We start from the raw sequence: 23109 nt of genomic DNA, 5'->3' as shown, positions 1-23109 counted from the left end.
CCATATAATTTTTTCAATGTATTATTATAGCGATTTTTCACTTATGGTCTCTTTTCTTTATGGTGCTTCTGTGTACGTCACCGCTTCAGGAAAGCATTTCCGACCCCACATTGCTATATGATTTCGAGTCGTCAGGATGCCCCCTACCCCTCTTAGAAATTCTGAAACGCTTAACTGAGACACCCTGTATAAACAAGCTCTAAAAAACTTATACAAGGAAGTTCCATAATCACCACAGATATGTCTTTAGAATACTTATCAAATTGAAATCTCAAATTAGTGTTAAAGCTATAAAAGAAAAATGCATCCCAAACATAATTTATTAACAAAGATTGAGATAATAAGTCAATCAAAACCTGTTTGGTTCATGGATAAATCTAAGAGGAGGTGAAAAGTAACAATTAAACCAAGTCTTCAAGTTGTACCTGTCAATCAAGCTGGTTTTGATGGATTTAATACTACTGTCAGTAAAAGTTATTTGTTCTGTTTTGGTAACATTCTTTTCCTTACTTAAATTTTAATTTGCAATCCCTTATGTGCTTACTATTTTGATGTTATTTTTGATAAGGATTCTATAATATGCATTAAAAGTGGTGATTACAGAGCCTCTAAATCTTTGAAGCCTTGAATTTGTTTCTTGTTAATTTTTTTTAAAATTTGAATATTTGCTTTCATAAATTTTATTTTCAATTAGCAGTTCCACCTAATATGGAGCCGTCACCTAATCAAATTCTATTTCTAACTAATCTTCCTGAAGAAACAAATGAAATGATGTTAACTGTTCTTTTTAGGCAGTAAGTATTTTTTTATGTAATCATATCCCTATATCCTTGATTTCATTATATTTGCAAAAAGTATAGTATATATTTATATAGTATATACATATATTATATAGTATATATTTGTAAAAAGTATATTTATATTTCATTATATTTGAGGTCCTACGTTTTTCAACATATTGAATTTATGTTATTGAATTATTTATTTAAACTTATTTTGTTTCATTTTCATCTTAAAATTATTTTTGTTTTAATAATTATCACCTGGATCATTTTCAAGCTTTTTTTTGTGAATGGAATTTATTTATGGGAAATGTAACTGTTATTTGAGAATTTACTACTTAACGCAACAAAATAATTTGATTAAACTAATTGAATTAATTACTTTGAGTAAAATAATTGGAGAGTTTGACTTCTTCTATTTTTCTAATGCAATTAATTTTGGTAATACAGTCAAACCCCGCTATAGTGAACCCTCAACGGACCGAAATTTCGGTTCACTATAACCGGGAGTTCACTATATCCGTTGAGCAGGCAATTTCACCAGTGGTTCCCAAACTCCTCCCTTTTATTACATTATATTGATATAAATGACTGAAAAATATTATGTAGTAGCAAAAAATGTGTTATTTTCCATCACTCTTCATCTTGCGTACAAATAAAAATTAGTACTCTTTAGCTGATGAGCAATCCTCAACATCAGATATGGAAACACTTCCCGACTCTCAGATAATTTTTTCTGAATTTCTGTTATTCCGCTTTTTAAACCTGTCTAACCTGCCATTTGAGCACATAAAGGTAGTTTCTATAGATGGTTTTAAAAATCGGTATATGTATTTATTTTGATGTACAAATTTCAAAATTATTACAAAGAAAATTGGGGGGAAATCAGTCGAAGACAGAAAGAATTTCATTATATCCAACTTCCTCACTTTTTTGGTTCACTATATCCATTAAAAATAACATTATACGAGTATAGCATGGCACGGGACCGAGCATTTCGTTCACTATATCCGGGAGTTCACTATAGCGGGGTTTGATTGTATTTATATTGTCTCTTTATTTCTTCTATTAACTATAATATTAAATTTGATTCGGCAAATTCAATTATGAGTTTCCTAAACCTGCAAAGATGATGCAGCTGTGACAAAGTGGGACAAAAAGTACTTATCACTATGAGTGACAAAACCCCATATTTTTTATATTTTCTTATGATATTTGGCACCAAACTGCTCAAATGCCAAAGAAATCTTTTAGTTTTTATAGATTTTTTTATGGCATCACAGTTTTTTGTTGTTGATAATGTTACAAATAAGATTATTTTTTAAAAATCTGGACTCGCTTCTTACAGTTAAGGGGACATACAATACATCAGGATTTGTATTCGCACAATTTTAAAATCAAGCATTGAAATTCATATTCACACGATTTGAATATCACACATCCCCATTTCACATGATTTTTAAAAAATTAAACCTGATTTTTATTCTTACAATTTAATTATTACAAATCATGTTTCTTATTCATGTGATTTTATTTTAATAGTAAACCATACTAATAAGTAAGAAATGTAAAGAAAAAAAAACAATTTTTGTATGTAGCCTACTTATAATACGAAACATATTTAACATTTTTTTTCAATGTTCTCACAAATAGTTTCCAAATTTGTCTTAACAATTAATATCTCTATTAATATAGTTATGAAATGTAAGTATTTTATATTTTTAAAATATGCCTCATAATGTAGATGAATTTTGTTTACTTATATTTTAATGTATAATTATTAAAATTTCATGCAATAAGATTAAAAAGAAATACTACTTACTAGACTACTACTACTTAATACTAATACTAGAAATACTATTTCTACTCTTTTTTGTAAAATTTTCAAAATATGTTTATATTTTATTGTATGTTATTTAATTAATGTTGCATTATGTTATTAAGTACAATATATTGTACTTAAGCTCAATTATGATTTAAAAAAAAGGAGAAAAAAGTATTTTATTATTTATTTATTAATCAATTTGTACTAAAACACACCTTTACTACTATATTGAATGTGTGGTTGCACCATAGTTATAATTTTTGGCAATTTCAAATATTTTTGATCGAAAAATATTTTATACTCTTAATTAAAATTTTTATCGATTCAATAGGTAATAAAAGAAAACTTATTTTTAACACTTTAGCATATTTATGCAACAAACCAAGATATTTTTGAATTGTTTTATGCAAAATATTAATTTATAGTGAGAAAGGTTTCTATATAGTTCAGTAGGTTTTATTTTGGGTCTTAAAATACTATTTTGCCTCTTTTTTTTTAAATAAACAAAAAATAAACTGTTTTAAGCATGAAAAAAAAACAGGTTCTTTTCCAACTGTGATAATGATTTGATATAATTTATTTTCTACTCTTAAATTTGTTTAAAAACATATTTTAAATTTTATTTAGTACAAATCTCTTTTCTGCTGGAAACTATCATTAATTTTAGATGCCATATCTTAAAAAATGTCTTTTTTCCCCCCTCCCTTTGTGAAATATGTGAAATTACAGTTGTACGGTTTAACTTAAAAAATCAGTAAGAACTGGGGTTTTTCTACTCAAGACACTAAAATATTTTCTGTTGTAATGAGAATGAAAGAACTAATTAATTTTTGAGAAAATATCTATTCTTTTTCTTTCAGGTTTCCTGGTTTTAAAGAAGTGCGACTTGTTCCTGGAAGGCATGATATTGCTTTTGTGGAATTTGATAACGAGGCAGTAGCTGCTGCTGCCAAAGACTCTCTACAAGGTTTTAGATTGACTCCAACGCATCCAATAAAAATTACATTTGCCAAAAAATGAGAGACTTAAAAGTAATCAATTGTAAAATGGGAATTCAACTTTATTATATTTCATTTTATTCAAATCATATGATATTGTGGAACTGTTTGAGTAGATAACTTATTACATTTTCTTTTGACCCTTTTTGAAAATTTATATATTTTTTCTAAGAAATTTCCTTTACATGAATTGAATATCAACATGAATATTTTTTTTTATTATCAAAATCTTTTAGCAAATCTTGCATTTCATAATCTTTATGTTAATTTCTGTAATGTGAACATATTTTGTTGGTTGTATCATCTGGGTTATGCCATTGTATGTCCATTTTGTCTGTAAATTTTGTTTATTTTTGTGAATGATTTCTATTATGTCCAACCTATTTAGTTTTGTAAAAAATTGAACACTTGAATGAAGTTTTAATATTCTTTCCTAAAACTTATATGTTTTTGTCTGGTCTTGGAATGTACACAATGCATTTAAGGAAAATCTTATAAGCTTATTACATATTAACAAGCTTCAAGTTATTGATGATGATTGATTTATTCACTGCTTTAAAATAAAAAGTAGTGTGAAATATTTTAATACTACAATTCATTTTAGTGTTTTGTAGAACTGGAGCTCTTTGTTACAACTTCGATATACAGTGAAACTTCTGAGTTACAACCACCACTAGGACCAAATAAGTATTTTCATAGTTGGTGTGTAAATTCAGAGTTATAAGCATGCTTAAAGAAAAACTTAACTTTTTATTGCAAAAAGAATACCATTGATAGAGAGTCTCCATATAATGGTTTGTTACAAAATTAATGTGCACAGTTAATTGGTGTACATTAATAACTTAATACTTATTTCTAAGAAAATAGCACATCAATAAGTAAAATTTTTATATAACTGGAATGTCATACATTTTCTAAGTCTGGGGCACATGATATAAATTGCTAATTGCTTTCAAAAAAATAATAAAAAGTTCATTGTTTTATAAGCAAATACAGTTAATAGGAATTATGAGCAAAAAAAAAAAAGATAAAAGCAATAGCTTTACAGAGGTGGTCAGTAAAAGAGGTTTCATTGTATATAGATTTCACATGTTGTAAAAAAAAATTTTGTACTTGGATGTGATATACATTATTTTTCAATGTATTGTTAAATTTTTTGTTGCATTGCTGAGAAAGAACTTCTTGTAATTTTCTTTACAATCTTTTTCATATTAAATTTTTTTAGCAAATTATTTTAATTCTTAATACTTTCCAATGTTTGGGTAACTAATGAATAAGCAAAAAATATTAATTGAACTAATCTACTGTTTGCTTTTAATATAATTTTTTCTGTAAAAGTTCACAATTTTGCTTAATTATTCATGCAAATCTTGTGATGCAACAATTATTTGTCAAATGAGTAGAATTTCACTACTCAGTCTTATGTAAAAATTAATTTTTGAAATTTGATAAATAAAATGCTTTTTTTTTTTGTATGGTGCTTTTATAGATTCTTAATGATATATTTCTCAGTAAATTTGTGAAAATAAGTTTTTTTAATATTATAAAAGCCTTTGTATCAAGATCTTTTAGCTTAACAAAGGCTTTGTTACACCTATTTTCTTTACCAAGATTTATATGTTGTAGCTGAAACCCATAAGGAAAAAAATAAAAAAAAATTATTTACCATATCACATTTTAACAGAATTGCAGTCCTTGCTTTACAAAACAACATAGAACCTTCAACATTGTTTTTGCATCTTAGTTATATAAGTAAAAGGGATTAAGTTAGTAGAAAGTGGCAGGCAAATCTTAACTTTTAAATTTAATGTTTAGTTATTAACTAACTCTCTAAAATGTGTATTGTTTCTAGAGAGAAAGAACGTTGTTAGCTTCAACTGTTATACCATCAAAGAGTGAAATTAGTGTAAAACCCATTGAAACTTCATATGATTAACATAACCACTTTTTTCTTGCAATTATTGAGATTAAAATAACACCATATTCAGTAATGTCTATTTAAATTATTTCATTTTCATACTGTTAGTTGAAAAAATATTATTTTACTTTACTTATATGCACTGAAGAGCCAAAAAAAAAACTGGTACAGGCACGAGTATGCAAATAAAGGGGTATGGAGTCAATCAAAGTACAGCGCTGCGATTGGCAATGCGTATATAGGACGAGTGTCTAGCACAGTTCTTAGATCCGTCACCTTTTACAATGCCAGGTTATACAGATTTAAGGGAGTTTGAACTTGGTGTTATAGTTGGCGCACGGGAGATGGGCATCTCCGAGATAGAAATGAAATTTGGATTTTCCCGAGTAAGCCCCGAGTATCTGAAATCCGGTAAAACATCAAATCTACGACATCGTTGCGGTCGGGAAAAGATCACGCAAGAACGGGATCAATGCCAATTGACGAGAATCATTAAACGTGACAGACGTGCAGCCCTTCCACAAATTGCAGCAGATTTCAATGCTGGGCCATCAACAAGTGTCAGCGTGCGAACCATTCAAAGAGACATCATTGATATGGGCTTTTGGAGCCAAAGGCCCACATGTGTACCCTTGTTGCCTTCATGACACAAAGCTTTGAGCCTTGCCTGGGCCCATCAACACTGACACTGGACTGTTGACGATTGGAAGAACGTTGCCTGATCTGTCGAGTCTCGTTTTCAGTTGTATCGAGCTGATGTACGGGTATAGAGACAACCCCATGGGACCTTTGATACGTCTAGATAAGAATCTGACATGTGATGGGTACGTAAGAATCTTGTCTGATCATCTACACTCATTCATGTCCATTGTCCTTTCCGACGGACTTGGGCAATTTCAGCAGGACAATGCGACACCCCACACGTCCAGAATTGCTACAGAATGGATCCAAGAGCACTCTTCTGAATTTAGACACTTCCGCTGGCCACCAAAATTCCCAGACATGGACATATTTGGGATGCCTTGCAGCGAGATGTTCAGAAGATATCCCCACCCCCTCTTACTCCCACTGGTTTATGAACAGCCCTGCAGTATTCATGGTGTCAATTATCTTCAGCACTACTTCACACATTGATCGAATCCATGCCACGTTGTGTTGCGGTACTTCTGCTGCTCACGGGAACCCTAAACGATAGGCAGGTATGCCAGTTTTTTTTGGCTCTTCAGTGTAGATATGCTTATCAGATTTCCAGCATAATATAAAAGTGTTAACCACTGAAAAATAAGGTGAAGGTAACTTGCTTTACTAAACACTACCTTTCCTGGAGATCTCAATGTTTTACTGTTATTGCATTACAAACTGAGCCTGTCTGGTCCAATAATCCAGTGCAAAAGTGGATTCTTGATACCCATAAAGTAGACAGAAGATTCATTTTTTGAAAAAAGAACACATAGTTAATTTTCTGAAAGAGAGTACTATGTTGAATCGGTTAATGCTACCCATATTTCTTTTTAACTTATAACTAGATGTTTAGTATTAAAAATGGAATTTAAAATAAAAAGTTACAAACTCCAAAAAATTTACATTTAATAATATTTGACAATAGACAAAATGTTCTTTTGAAATGTTTTGAAGGTGTGTTAACATTAAAATTTTTGTTTGATCACACTGTTAGTTAGTAATTTCCCTCCACTCATTGTTGTTCAAGAAATTTGAGATGGTAAAGTTAAATTCAATTCTGTTTCAAGTACATTTTTTTTAATATTTCCAATGCCTCCATGTGTTAATATTTCGTAAATTCAGGCATTTTACAGGGTGGATTTGTTGGCCACCATATTAGATGTTTAAAGTATACCTTTTAAAGAAAACTTTTTACCAGCATGAACCAGGATATGGCAAAATCTATGCCTTCTGTTAATGTTTATAAAAATAGGTGTTTTGACTTTATGGAGAAACAGAAAAACATTTGTATTACACTTTTTGCTATGGAAGATAGCAATTATTGTGATATTTAAGGTTTTTGTAAATCCAACTAACTCTGGAATTACAGACTAAAGCTTAATGTAACAAGTATTAATCTTTCAAAGTTACTTGCAAAACATTATAAAGAAAACTAATGTCAAATATTCTGCAATTAACAACTTATTAATAAAATTATGTATAATGAACTGTTTTTTCTAATATCAACAAAAGTTAGAAATTACCCCCCCCCCTCCTCAGCAGTTGTACAGGGAGCAAATCTTCACACTTTTTCTCAGGAATTGTGGGAATAAAATTTTGTGCATAGAAACAATATTAGCAAATAAATTTTTTTTCTTGAAAAAAAAAATGCTTCACACAAGTATTAAATGACATGTTTCAAGTATTTCTGTTCAGAAGAAATTGCAGTTTTCCGTAAAAATACAGTCAAGAAATTCACAATTTGGAAGGAAACACTATTTTCCACCTGTAATTTATTAGAAAAAGTCGAGAAAAGTAAATAGATTATTTTATCGACTTGTTGTGACTGACTTTTAATATAACTGGTGTTCTGCAGATTATCACAGAGAGAATAATCTGCAAAAGTTTATAACGTCATTATAAATATCGCAGTAAAAGTCTGTTAATACTTTTAAATTTGTTTTAATTTATAAAAACTACATATTATATCCATCAGGACTGAATGATGGTAAGATTTTGGCATTGCTTTGTATTGTCACGCTAACATCACAATGTTTGGTACTGTGTAAATTCGAATTTTTGATTGATCGATTAAGGCATGATCTTGAAATAAACTATCTTAAATTTAGTTCATCAATATTTATTTTAAAAAAAATCAATCTATTCTATCAATATTTATTAAAAAAAGAGAAAGGAATGCAAAAAAGTAAAATATTCGTAATTAGTAAGTTGCATTTTTAAAAAAAATAAACTGCATTTTTTATATTTTCTAACGATTATTATTTCTCAATATTTAAAGACTTGGATGTCTGCAAAATAGTTGTTATAAAATCAACAGGATTTGCACAATTGAAAGAAAACACTCAGATTCTTAATTACATTGGGATTCATCGTGTCAGCAAAACAAAGAGTCACTATGTAACGAGGAAAAATAACGATCATCACTACAGCTATCACTGTACACTTATGGAGGGAAATGATCTTTAAGCGACCTTGCAGACAAAGGTGTCGTGATCAGAAGTGCTCTTCGTATGCACTTGAAACCCTCAATATACTGTCGGGGAACAACATTCAACATAGCGCAAGTAGTCAAAGATACAGTGGGAAACATAATACACATTTCAGTAAATCGTGATTTCCGATGCTTCGAAAATTGCCAATCTAAACATTGGATCGGTGATGATATTAATAATATTGATATTTTCCGATGTGCATCGATTTATTGCCCAGTCCTAACATTCACTCTTATTAAACTTTTTATATTTCATCACTCATGTTGCTCAGATAAAAGTGGAATGGTAATTAAAATGGATTACATTTTTGTTGCACATCAGTACAAATTTTTCTCTAAGATGTTTTTCAAAAAGAAGAGAGTACAAACTTTCTACTTCTTGATAACTATTTTTTGTTGCTTATATGAACTATTTAGTTCTAAAATTTCGGTTAGGCATAGATGTAGAGGTCTCAAAAGTTGCACATTAAGCATCCATGTACTATGCTATGAATTCTGTACCCAGCTTTAATAACCATTGCCTTTTAAGATTTGTTATTCTGATAATTAAGTTTAATGTCACAATAAGTTATAGGGTGAATTAAAAAAAATAGCTCTTGTTTCTGTAATGTCTGGTGACTTGTCTAAGTAGTAAATTTGTGGATAACAGCGAGATTAAGGGCTAAACATCATTATAAAATATACATGCCTTGCATTAATAAGATAGAATAAGAAAAGAAAATTTATTTTGTACTAATTGAAGCATTGATACACAAATTGATGTTGCTACAAATAACAATGCCATAAATACAGTCACATAATCTTTGGCTAAAATTACAATCAGTATCACTTTAAAAAAATTAAAACACAGAAATGTATACAATAAATTGCATAATTATTTGTACATGAATAGCAATGCCACAAATAAATGCATAATCTTATATAGCGACAATGATCAAGATGATTTACTTTCTAAATATTTCATCACTCGGTTCCATTTGTCAAAAATCAATCTAGTAAAGCGTGCTTTTACTGAACTAAAACTCTATAAATAGCATCAATTTTAGAATTTAAAATTTCAGCTCTATAATGTGAAAAGCGTAATAGTACAAGTCTGCATTTCAGCTCTGTTAGACAAAAAAATAGACTATTTCTGATGAAAAAAAAGTTCCTAGGAAATATATCTACCATGATAAGTGTAGTTATGAAAAAGAGGAACTAATAATTTTATGTAACAGAAGACACAGACATACTGCTCTGCGATGAACTTGATTCATTTCCTGCCACTGACAAAGGATGACCAGAGTCAAATGTAGAACTGCTTTCAGAGCTGGTTACACTCTTTAGAGAATGGAAGTTTTGCATGTGTGCTTGATAATCAGCACTGCTCAAAAAAGTTCTTTTGCATAATCTACACACTCTTGTACCTTGTTTACGCCCTCTTTTGGCAGGATTGGCACTTTCTACAAAAAAAGATAAATATATAAACATAAAAATTTAGTACATAGTAATAAAGGAATGGTGCGTAGTGTTTTAGAAAATGAACTAAAGGTGCTTATTTTTGATTTTCATTTTTAGAAAGCCCTTAAAGGTGTTTTTTTTTTACTGGGTGTTTTAAAAAAGTGCTTAATTTTCTTTTTTCAATAATTAAATTTTTTTCTTCACCATATCGATTTTCGCCATGTATTAAACAAAAGCGTAGTTTTCACATTGTTCTATTTAGTGTTTTCACAATTTATCCAAACACAATGCATTTCAGCATACTGTCTATCTGAAGCGCCAATCATTTTATATGTTTGATGAAATATTTGCTGGGTTCAGCGAGATGCTTGTACTATCATGCGCAACTTTGCTTCATTTTACACCGAAATCAAACCAAAAATATCTCTCAATCTTTTAAGTTAAATAATATAATCAGGAAAAGAGTTCTTTGTCAGAAACTAGATATTTTATCATGATCATGTAAAGTCTTTGAAAATCACTTTGCATTTTGTTAATGTATATAGGGCTTAAAAATATTTTTTAGTGCTTAAAAAATGCTTTTTTTGTTGATAAATTTGGCTACGCACCCTGAAAGGGAATAATTATGAATAGAATCACTCACCTGGTGATGATGGTTGAAATGAGTCAACTAAGTGTCCATGGAATTTATTTCTGTGAAGAGAGAGAGCATGCTTACTCAATAATGGCTTTCTGCAGACTTCACAGAAGTACCAAAGTCTTTCTGTTACTCTTGTTGTGCCCCCTGGTCCTTGATGCTGCTCACGAAAATGTTTTACTAACGTTGCTGGCCAAATGAAAACTTTAGGGCATAAAGGACACTGAAATTGGGAAGTACGACAGTTAGGATTTGTGTTAAGATGACTTTGGGCATCACTTAGAGTAGTCATTACATATTGGCAGTTTGAGCATATTAGTGGAAGTTTCAGTAATGTTTTGTCACTCATCGTAGTAGGATGGGTTTCTAGAATATGAACAAAAAAATTAAGGCATTAAAGAAGGAATAAATAAGCAATGTTTATATATCACCAGAGATGCCAACTTGCTCCGCTTTGAAAAAAAATATTTTCAAGTCATAACGAAATTTATATTACTTTTAGTTTAATATTTTTTATTTTAAGTAATTTTTCCACCACTACATATCCCATATTCTAAGTATCATACGAAATGTAACTTTATAGCAGTTATCACGTGTTGACACATTTAAAGAGTAGGGGTAGTTATCCTTATTCTAAAAGTTTTACAATTTAATTCGCTACCAATTTATTAAAACTTTATCAGAAAGCGGAGCAGTTGGCAACTCATTATTACAGTGTGCAAAAGTTAGGGACGCTCAACACAAAGAAAAGTTAGAACGGGGAGAACAAACGTAAAGGGAAAAATTATTTCGGGAAAAGGTAAATTTTTATATTTTCTTGAATCAACCTTATTTTCTTCTTTTGATTTTATTAAAGTGTTCATACAAAATATGATCACTAAAATTTATACTTCAAAAATAAAGAACATATTTACAGTTTTTGCAACAAAGAAAAGAACTGAAATGAGGCAAAGGCAAACATAAACAACCAGTCCCATTTGTTCCTACACTAAGAGCATAGGGGAGATTGCACTAGTGCTTTGGCATCCCTGACTGAAATTTAAAATGCTTTCTAGAAGTCTTGTGTTTTTTATGATGAAAAAAATTACTTATAATGAAATTCGTTTTAATGATTGAGTTTTTACAAACCACACTAAATCAACGTAGTTTCAAAATATAGATAGATTTTTCTCTTTTTTTTGTATCACCTAGTTAAAAAGACAAAATAGTTTTTTCCTTATTCAAGTTATATAATATTTTTAATATATATATAACCATAACTTAACAGCCTCTTCTAACCATTTCATTAAGTTTTTGAATATATACTAAGTAAGTGATCACTAAGGCCCGGATTTTGATGACATTTGCATTTTTTTGCATTTTTTGCATTTTTGGACATTTTTTGTCTTTTAGAGCATTTTTTTAGATTTATAGGGCATTTTTCTTTAAATTTTGGGGCGTATTTTGCATTTTAATGCATTTTTTAAAGTTTTCTGTTAATTTTTTCCAATTTTTATTATTTTTTATCAATTTTCATTATTACACTGGCTTCCAAACAATGAAGAAAATCTATAGGATATTAACAGGTGAAGCAAAATCTTTTCAAATTGAAGAAGAATTGTCAGTAAGTGAGACCGTCTTTTTCAAGTACACACCTATAACATCAGTAGACGTTGAAAGAAGCTTCTGCAGGAATGAAAATTTACTTTCAGACAAGAGACGCTCGTTTACATTTCAAATTATCAAAAAACATTTAATAATCCAATGCAATTCTGATATTTAGTAATATTATGTTACTAATATTTTGGTGTTATATCCATCAAAGTTTCTATACAAAAGAAAAATATTTTGGTGTCAATATATTTTCCTTTTTTTGTTATTTTAGGATATAAAACATATTTTTCAAACTTTAGTGAACGTAGAACAAGTATTGCATTGCTTTATATTTTTTAAACGACTCATAATAATTTTAAAGAGCAAAACATTTTTTTAATTCAATATTTTTACTTTATTTAAGGCATTTTTTGCATTTTTAAGGGCATTAGTTGAGATTTTTTAGGTCATCAAAATCCGGGCTCTAGTGATCACCAATGCACTCACATTAGAATGAAAACTTAGTTTGGCTTTGAAAGTTCTTTCTAACAGTGAACCCCAACTAATCTTTACATTTTAGTTTTTAAAAATATTACTTTAATGACTGGAATTTAGTTTTAAATTTTTAAGGTTAAACATAAAATAAGAATTTGTAGGCCCAAAAACTTTTATTATACTGAAGGCGTTTTCACTACAAAAATAAATGAAATGTAGTGAACTGAAAATGAAATGTAGTTTTTCAATGAAATGTGTTCACTACATTTCATTGAAAAACTTAGTAAATTTATTTTAATTCACTTGGGTGCATTAATAATGGATATTATAATACAGAATAAAAAAACTTAAAATTTTTCAAAACAAAACTCGAAAAAAAATAATTTATTTTAAAATATACTGACTGTTTGAAGATAAATTTTTTCTGTAAGTTAACCAGATAGAAAATTCTAATGAACTAGCTGAACTCTTCAGTGGCTAAGAGGATATTTTCCATTTCAGAAACCCACAGTTGGAATTGAAAGTAATATTTATTGAACTATTCTGATTTTGCTTTCTGCATACTTTTCAGCATTGTGAAAAACGTTAAAATTACTGGTTTTTTGTATCACTTTAATATTTATCAACCTTTTATTAAGAATAGGGAACGTTTGGGAACTAGTTTGACTTCACTTGTTAAACAGTTTCACTCTAGTTTTATGAAATTTCATTTTGATAATAATTAATTAATCAATTAATATTATTTCCTTTTCATTTTGGCAAAGTTTTGGAAAGAAAAAAAAACAATTTTTATAAAAGCTCCAATTTTTTTTTCTCACTGCATATAATATTTTTACCTTTAGAGTATGGAAGTTCTTGATTATAATAGGCATGGCAATTTTGTACTTCTGAGAAATTTCCATCATCAGCTAAATCCAAAAGGCTCCTTTCATCTTCATACTCACTTTCACAATTGGCCAACATTTGTTTTTCATCCAGAGATTTTGTAGGCATTATCTAGAGTAAAAGGAATATACACACAATAAAATACTTCATATTCAAAAAGACTTTTACAATTGACTAATAATGAATAGTCTTAATAAAAAAAAAGGTTTCTTAAGGCTGATTTCAAAATATATCAAAATAGTTTTTCTTGAGACACTAGACTGGCAAAATTATATTTTAGTTTTAGTGAGAGAAAATTGGTGATATAAGTGTATAAATTATAATATTGGAGAAATTTATACTATCAATTTCAGAATATTTTTTTTAAAATATAAATGACTACTAGTTGAACATTTATTAATAAAAATACAAAACTAACGGAAATTACATATTCAAGTTTCATTTTTCTTTTAAAAGATTTCTTAACTTTTTTTTTTCTCCATAAAATAATTCTCAATTTTTCCCCCCATGATTCATTATAATCATAAATTTAAGGATAATGACTAATTTGATGTTTATTAATGGAAGAGTAATCTAATAATGCTGCAATGAAAAACAAAATATCAGCTCAGTAAGGTATAAAATAATATTTTCATTCTAATTTTTCCTAACCCAAGAAAAAAATAAATCTTGTCTCAGTTAATTAAAGATAAAAGAGACACTTTAAGTGTTTAAATAAAATGTGGTGAATAAAATTATTCAGAAAATAAAAATTTAAGGAAAATAAAATGTATAAAAAAAAGTGTAAAAATATAAGAACAAATAAAACATTTGTAAATAAAAGTTGAAATTATATACAACCACCAATAATAAAAAGAGAGAAAAAAAAATAGTATAAAATCATAAAATGAATATAAGAAAATAACTAAAAAATTACAATCTCAGCCAAGCAATAAAGATGAACTCCTTCGTAAAAATGAGGTTGATGATATCAGGGTATTTGTTAGCCATTTTACAAAAAGGGCCTGAAGTTTTTTTCTTTGTAAAATGCAGAGCAATATTTCCATATTAAACTCCCAGACAACAAGTTACCCCTTTAAAATGAAGGCTTAAAAATGTTGACTTGGCAAACCTAAAAACCAAAATTTTATATGAATAATAAGATACTTAATGTTTCTAGACTGAATGATTTCTTAAATGAGAGAGACACAGTTAATAATTGAAAGGTTAGTTGTGAAACAATGACAAACCCCATTTTCAATATTTTTATATTCCTTTAAAAAGTGTTAGTAAAATGTTATAGTATTTAATCAGTTTTTGGGAGAAATGAAGAGGCATATTTTAGAATGAAAATAAGGTAGCTAGAATAAGAAGCTATCTACTAACATCACTTAACCATAGATTTACACATTTTTATTTTCTCAATGAGTGGCTTGTCATTGCTTCACACAAACCTTTGAATTTTAAAATTATAAAGATTCAATAATAATGAATTTGTGTAGGCAACAGAAATTAAAAATTCACAGAAATACTTTAGAATATACAATGAAATTAAATGAAGACACATTAAAATGTAACTCACAAGACATAGAGTTGATGTCAAGTTATTTCTGAGATAATATGAAAGTTATGAAAAAACTTCAGAAGTATTTTAAATCACAGAATCTATGTAGTTTTAACTGCATTTCCAAATACAATTTAACAAATGTTAAAATTTGAAAATTATAAATGACTAGCACTTGAAAAACATCATCAAAAGGAAAAACATTGATGTGTTTGGAAGGTTATGGAACAATATTTTTATTTTGAGCCACAGTTTTGTATTCTAGAAATATTTTATTCTACCCAGAATTGTTCTAAAAAAGGTTTTTTTTCCTTTCAGTTTAAAAAATGAAATTAATGATAAAATGTAACTAATTATATATTTACAACTTAAGCAATAGAAATTAAAATTTTTAGTAAATCTAGTACAATTCTATGACTCAGTTTTGCTGTTACTAACTTGAGCTACACTAATGTTTTTTTTTTTCTCCGCAATTTGAAGAAAAATTTCTGCTTTTGAGTAGTATTTTTTAAAGCACATCAAGAGTGGGCTCCTTGACGTGTTACACATGCATTTGTGTAAAAATGCATGAAGTAGTTAATTTGAAAAAAAAAAAGTCACAATATATATCAGACAAACTTCTATAACCCAAAAGTCTGTAATTTCATTACATAAGTAAATTTTGTTATCAGGGGTCTGTCTAGGTTATTATAAAAGGTACATATTTTGTGAAAATTTAGAAATAATTTGCAAAAATTAAAAAATCAACACAACACTCAGCACACTTAGCATATTGAGATAACAGTATACTGAGATAAAAGAACATTTTTTTAATATTAACATACTCAGACAAGTTTTGACATTCTACTCGGTTAATACTGAGTAAAGTATAAATAAAGACGAAGATTTTAGCAATGAAAAAACGAAATATGTATTCAAACATAAATTTATAGCATGCAATCATTTACTACTGCTAACTCATAAAAAAAAAGACAATTGTACCAAAGTTTTAAAGGCACGAGGCAAAATTTTAAAATTTGCTTTTTTAAAAAATGTATTTTGTGAAAGTACCGTTTTTCTTAAAGTTGAATTTGTGAAAGTACTGTTTGAACGAACGGTGAATTTGTGAAGGTACCGCTAAACGTTAGCAAATTTGCCCTGGACAAACCCCTGGTTATCACTGTCAAAATATCAGCTTTAACACTGGATATTGTTTCTATTTCATTGTCAAGTAATTTTTTTTCTATACATGTATATGTTATAATCTGGATAAAAATTTTGCTTCCTACACACCACTTCTTCTTTATCAGTTGAAATTCTTATTAAAAATATTACATTTTGAGATAACTTTGGGTGACTCTTAAAGGATTTTCATTTAAGATTCATGAAATAGAAAAAAAAAAAAGCTAATAAAAACTTATCCAATCTGGAAGTCTATACTGCCATGAAAAATCAATGTAAGTGACAAAACATTCAAAAGTGAGATTTTTTTAAATATTTGGCAAGATAAGATACACATTACAAATTTTTTTACTCAAAATATATTTTTTATCAGTTTTCTGACATTCTATTTTAACCTTGATCATATTAGCAAAGGGGAAAAAATAGTTACCAGACAGTTTTTCCAGTAATACAGTGATCAGGATACATAGCCAAATTATTCAACAAAAATAAGCACCTTTTTAGCACTTTTCAAGCACTCAAAATTTATTTTTAAGAACTTTAAAAAATCATAATTAGGCACGGTTGGAAAGTTTTTGACAATTGACGGTTTTATCTAGTTTTAACCATCATGTCAAAAAAATAATTTTGCCATTGCTTTTGACAATTGTTAAAAATTATGAAGTTTTGAATCATATAAAACGAATGGCGTTTTCATACACTACGAACTGATAATACGCTGAAATAGATTGGGGTTGAATGAAAAACGTTGAACAGAACAAGGTGAACTCGTAACACATTTTCATAATTTGCAGCTAAAATCAACATGGTAAAGGAAAAATCTCATTTTGAAAAAGGGAAAATTAAACACTTTTTAAAAACACCCAATGAAAAAAAGCACCTTTAAAAAAACGCTACATAACCTGTTGATTTTTTTTCAATTGCAAGTCAATATACCACACCCCTCAAAATTCATTGTCATAAAGCTAAATATTTAAATTTAATTTTTTGAAAAATAACTAGATTTTCAAAAGAACCATGTTTTTGTGATACACACAAAGTAAATTATGTGAATCAAATTAAAATTATATTCCAAAATATTTAACTTTTATAAATTTAAGGAGCAGATAGGCCTCCTTTAAGATACTTTAAAGTATACTAATCTCACCCTTGCTGCATCAAGTCTTCAGTATTTTAGAAAACTAAGTAATTAATAATAAATATTTCTTACATTCTCTGTTGTCATTGACTGTTCCATCAAACTTGAGGGATTTATTTCATATGAGGCATTCAAACCACATTCTGCTTCATCCATTTCTTCTATTTGTACTTCAGGTTTAGTTGAATATGTTTTGCTACAGTAAATATTAGATTCTGAATGGGCAGACTCTGTCAGTCTGGATTCTAATGGGTCTAAACTAGTCTCAGTCACTTGCATATTAGAGTTTTCAGCATCAGGTTTTTCAGTTGAGCAGGGGTCCGTAGTATTTTCTCTAATATCAGTTGATGGTGAATTTATTTCATAAGAATCATCATCAGTAACAGTTTTAGTTTGAACACCTTTGATTTTTAAGTAGTTTGCAACTTTGAGAATTTTTGATAACTGATTCTGTGAAACATTGACTTGTCCACAATAAATAAAGTCAACCAGTGCTTTCATATCTGTATATTTTAATTCAGGAAGAATGACAATAGGATGTGAACAAGGATTGTTCAAGAAGAGATCACGAAAGAAAGCGCTGGCAGTTGCCAAAACTAGTTTGTGAGCTTTTAAGCTTATACCATCACAGGCTAGAGTTACATCACATAAGTATTCTTTATTTAATAAATCTACAAATCCATCTAACAAATTGGTTTGATGATTGTCCCATTTTAAACAAAAATGCTGCTCCTCCTCCATTTGATCTAAAAATAAATCATAATATTTATTTATCAATGAAATATAGATTTTATGTTAATCGGGAATAACACTTAGTAAACCTTTTTCACAAATTTATGTACTACAGAAAATGCTGAGCTTAAATATAAGAAATTAATTACAAAAGAATATTAGAGGGGGAGAAAAGTAAAGGTTTTAATCGATACTTATCAGGGGCGGATCCAGAAATTTTTCCTGGGGGTGGGTGGGGTGTTATAGACTCAGATTCCCCCTCACACACATACAATTAATTTTTTTTTAAAATATTTCTTTTGAAAAAAATAAATAAAAATTGGGTTTTTAATGCTAGTCTTCTCATTTATTTTTTCTGTAATGAACTATAGAACAATACATAAATAATTCAAGTATTCAACATCTTTAAATATTAAATGTAATGCATTTTTTTAGAAACTTTGGCAAAACTGTCAATGATTTTTTCAACATCCAAATCAATTTCTCGATGAACGTTTAATAATGCGAGTCCATTTAATCGTTCTTGATTTTGAGTTTTAAAATCAAGAACGATTAATAATTTTTAAAATATTTTATTTCTTTCGTAAACTATTAAAAAAATTATTATTTATATATTTTTTTTCAATTTGGGGGTCCACCACTGATACTTATACACAACTTTGCTCTCATTTTTATTGGCAAGAAACTGATTTGAAAAACCTACACAATTAGCATCAGAATTTTTATAACAATTTTTAAAAATGAAAACAAACTTCGAAAAAACACTAAACTTTAAAATAAAATTTCTGGTATCACAAGATTTAAATTTTTCAGCATTCTAAATATTTCTTAAAAAAAGTCTCCTTTTCAAGACTTATTTTAAAATTAAAGTTATAAATAATTTATAAAAAGTAAAAAAAAAAAAAAAAAAAATATACTATTAATTTTACAACAGAGGTTAAGCACTCGCCATAATTTAATTTTTTTTAAGACAATGTGTGCACAACTTCAAATGTTTTTTAATGTAAAAATATAATTTGGTGCACTTTATATAATATTCTTTTAGACAAAAAGTTTCATATTAACTCTTATATCATTATAATTATATCATTATATTATATCATATATATTATAATTTCATATTAAACTAATAAATAACTAAACTATTCCCAAGTAATGTAAAAATTTAATTTATTTCGGCTCATGATTGCTAAAATTCTTTTTCTGTGGTCCTTTTCAAAAAAAAGGTTTTATTTTTTACAGAAAGGTATTACAATAGTATGAACATAAATTTTTGATAAGAATCAAATCTGTACCTTTCAGCTTCTGTTTCAAAGCTTGAAAAAATTGATAAATTGCATCTTTGCCTTGAGCTGACAATGAAACCTAAAGATCCTTTTATCAATAGGAATTTTTGTTGCCCTCATCAGAAAAAGGTTGGGCACATATAACTCAGCAGTTAAAACCATACAAAATAACATACTCTAAGCTAATTAGATTAAAAAGTTCAAATGAAATAAGAATATACTTTATGTTACACATGAATTAAGCTAAAGGATGTAAATAAAGCCCTAAAACAGACATAAGCTTGAAGAAGATACAGAGTCTGACAAAGGCAAGGGCATACGGGGCAGTTGCCCGGGGCCCAAAATCGAATTAAATGTTTATTTCAGATTTCTTTCTTTAATGAACTTTTCTAAAAGAAAACATCTGTATAGTGTAAAATCCATTTGTTTTATGTTAGCTTCTTCATTAATCTATCGTATGAACACAAAAAAGCTATATTTTGTAAATTCATGGCTTTCTAGTGCGGAATTCAGCTGAATTTTTGCAATTACGATGGACAAATTTGGCCAATCAAAAGCTTGTATTTTTACATATAGCAAAATGTGATATTTTACAAAAATACAGGCCTCTGATTGGCTTAAGTGAGTCATCATAATTGCGAAAATTTAGCTGAATTCCGCCCTATTATCAACAAGGATATGAATTTTTCACAGCTAGATGACAAAGTTAACAATCAGAAATCTGCATTCGGCAAGATGGACATAGAATTGTCAGAAAATCAATAAAATGGTCAGAACGATACCATTAGGGGGGGGGGGACTTTATTGCTATTTTAGGTTTTAGTCTATTTTCTTGTTATATATATATATAATGAGGTGAAAAATTTTAATTCCTCCATATTGTTCAGAGGGGGGCCCCAAAGAAGTTCTTGCCTTGGGCCCTAATTAGGTTATTTCAGGCTCTGAGAAGATAATCAAACAAAGAAAGGTAGATAAGAGACAGGTGTATGTTGGGGGAGGGGTAAATAGAGTGAGAATCCTAAATGTGCAAGTTAAAATAGATTTTTAAATATTAAAGAAGATTGGGATGCTAGATAATTCATTAAATGAAGTATTAAAACTTTTAAAAATATGAAGTAATTCCCAGAAATCAAAATTAATTGCTGAAGAGCACTGTTGAATGATTTTAGCAACAGAGAACTCAAATTGATAAGAATTCCAGCTATGTAATGTGAATAAAGATTATTCAATAACCTGATATGTGAACACATCTCTCATAGTCTTTAAGTACAGGTTTACATGTAAATTCGTCTAATATATGCAAGACCACAATGACAAGAAATTTGACAAATATCATTAGTAAGGTCTGGTCTTTAAGGTAAGTGAAAATTAATTTGATTATAGGGAAGAAAACGACTTTCAACTCAAATTTACTTGGAAACTGATTATCAGTTAAGGTAAAGCAGAGAGTTTATTTGATTACGATTAAATTAGATAGCTGTTCAACTACATGCTTGAAGGAAATTCATATTTAGCAGCGATAGCTTTAAGGCAAAGAAGTTCTTCACTATTAGACCAAATTTTAGAAGCATAATGATTAAACAGTTTTTTAAACTAAGTATGATGCAAAAAAAAAAAAAAAAAAAGAGAGGAAAAACCAGTGGGGCAACGGAGTAGAGAGATCCATGGTTTGAGAAAATATATTTCCAGATATACTTATTTATATACTGGTTTTCTATGAGGTGAAGCCTCTAGTTTGAAATGTAGCTTTTTGTATGAAGGGCTAACAGTGGCTTAAGCATAAATCTTTACTAATTTACTAGAGATAAGCAGATGCAAACTACAAAGTAACTTCCATAATTTTTACAGATTACACTTTTAATAGTATAGGAAGCCTTTGAAATTCATAGAAAAGACCATTTTCTGGTAAATATTTTTTTATTAAATTTGTGAAAAGCTTCTTTTTGGTAATTTTTTTCGTTTCTTTTGAAGTTTAATTTTATTTTTCACACATTGAAAATCTTATATATTTTGATAATTAAAATCAAAACCAGTCCTTTCAATATTTTTATTTATTAATTTAGATTGATTAACATTACATTGTTAAATATAGTAAAACATATTTTATTGGTTCAGAAAAATAAAATTTAAGAATTTTTAATCAAATATTCCATTTTGCATAAACTGCTTATAATAAAAAGTATTTTCGAAACTAATGTATTACTAAGGAAAAATTGCTTTTAACTACTTAAAAACATCAGTAAAATTAACAATAACTTATTTTCTTTAATATGTATTACAAAACCAAAGGTTAGTTATAAATTCTTGTACATTTTAGTATGTTGGAGAACTTTTTTTTTTCTCATTTAGGTTTCATTAACATTTTTAGTAATACAAACAGAGATATTTTTGATTAAAAAATATCAAAAAATAAAAATATTATTATTTGCTTAATCTTTTAGTGGTTTTGAAATTCAAGTTGAATATAAAAGAAGAAAGAAAAAAAAAGGAAATGCCAAACCAACTAAATATGTCATCAACGTTTTAAAATAAAAACCTTAATTACCTATGTAGGATATAAATTTAATAAATGTAATTTTTCCACATTAGTTTTATAAGTCACCAAAATTAGCATCGAATCAGTATAAAAGTACTAAAATTGAAAATGTAAGAACGCTTCGATATATTCCTTGCATTTTAATTTAAGTATTTAAAGGTATAAAAAATATGATTTATCAAAATACAAAAGCATATGATAAAAACACTTCGATTTCATTTTCATAAAGAGATAAAATTATAATGAGTTTAAGAAATATTTATTTTGAACATATTTATTATCTGGTTGCATGTTTTCGCAATGAATAGATGCTTTATAAGTTTATTTTCTTTTAAATAATAAAATATTTCGATTATATTTTTTAACAACAGGAATTTAAAGTTTAAAATTAATTTATTGTTATTTTAAAACAAAAATCAAAACGTTCAAATGGTGATGTAGGAAATAATGATATTCCTGGAAAACCATATAAGCTTTTAATGGAAGCTATTTAAAATTTTTAAACAATTACAATTTAATTATGAAATATTAATTAGGAAAATAAAATGGCACATGCACATCAAAAAGCTTGGATAAATTAATGCTAACCAGGCAACTAGAAAACAGCCTTCGATTTGTTTTCAAACTTCTTTTTTTTATCTTCGCAAACTCCTGAAGAAAATCTTTTTTTTTTCTAGATTGTTTGAATTAGTTCACTTTTGGACGAACAGCAGCTTTTGATAAAAAAACAAAAATCTGTAGCTGACAGCTTCCGTCGCAGAAATCGAAAAAGATGGATAAATAGCGCATGCGCATTTGCCCTGGATTGACGACCCAACCAAGAGATTTCTTTCAGATTAGAACCGATTATGAGCTGATTTGCACGTATTTTAAAAAATAAAATTACAAATATATAACGTATCATTATTGCATTTTCGATTTCAAACGTTTTAAGAGAGTCTCAGGTTAAATATTTGTCAAGATAGACCTTATCATTTACATCTTTTTCA

At 28.2% G+C, this 23109-nt stretch overlaps 3 protein-coding genes across 5 annotated transcripts in view; 2 read left to right on the top strand and 1 right to left on the bottom strand.

Annotated features, from left to right (window-relative positions):
* LOC107443341 (U1 small nuclear ribonucleoprotein A) overlaps positions 1-5078 on the top strand; it is a 19277-nt gene extending 14199 nt beyond the window's left edge. The window contains exons 4-5 of one of the 2 annotated variants that reach the window (XM_016057168.4): positions 695-794; positions 3468-5078. In XM_016057168.4, the coding sequence (XP_015912654.1) occupies positions 695-794; positions 3468-3627 (260 nt within the window). In that variant the 3' untranslated portion in view covers positions 3628-5078. The remainder of the gene's footprint in view (positions 1-694; positions 795-3467) is intronic. The other variant, XM_016057169.4, reaches the window with a different exon arrangement.
* A 729-nt stretch (positions 5079-5807) lies between these two features.
* Positions 5808-6170, top strand: LOC139427165 (uncharacterized). The gene has a single exon (XM_071188029.1). The coding sequence runs from the start codon at positions 5808-5810 to the stop codon at positions 6168-6170; it is 363 nt and encodes a 120-aa protein (XP_071044130.1).
* A 3228-nt stretch (positions 6171-9398) lies between these two features.
* Positions 9399-22896, bottom strand: LOC107443348 (myoneurin). Of its 2 annotated transcripts, none has more exons than XM_016057192.3 (5): positions 22709-22896; positions 17639-18312; positions 13676-13835; positions 10779-11138; positions 9399-10137 (listed from the first exon to the last, which is right to left on the bottom strand). In XM_016057192.3, exons 2-5 carry the CDS (start codon positions 18305-18307, stop codon positions 9902-9904), a joined length of 1425 nt encoding a protein of 474 aa, XP_015912678.1. In that variant the 5' UTR covers positions 18308-18312; positions 22709-22896; the 3' UTR covers positions 9399-9901. The 2 variants fall into 2 exon arrangements, with proteins under 2 accessions (XP_015912678.1, XP_042896982.1); XM_043041048.2 differs by lacking the exon at positions 22709-22896 and adding an exon at positions 19594-20049.
* Between the last annotated feature and the right edge of the window lie 213 nt (positions 22897-23109).

The sequence above is a fragment of the Parasteatoda tepidariorum genome, chromosome X2, assembly GCF_043381705.1.
Source record: "Parasteatoda tepidariorum isolate YZ-2023 chromosome X2, CAS_Ptep_4.0, whole genome shotgun sequence".
NCBI lineage: Eukaryota > Metazoa > Arthropoda > Arachnida > Araneae > Theridiidae > Parasteatoda > Parasteatoda tepidariorum.
Note: the sequence above shows the minus strand (reverse complement) of the source record. Positions and strands in the feature narration are given on the sequence as shown.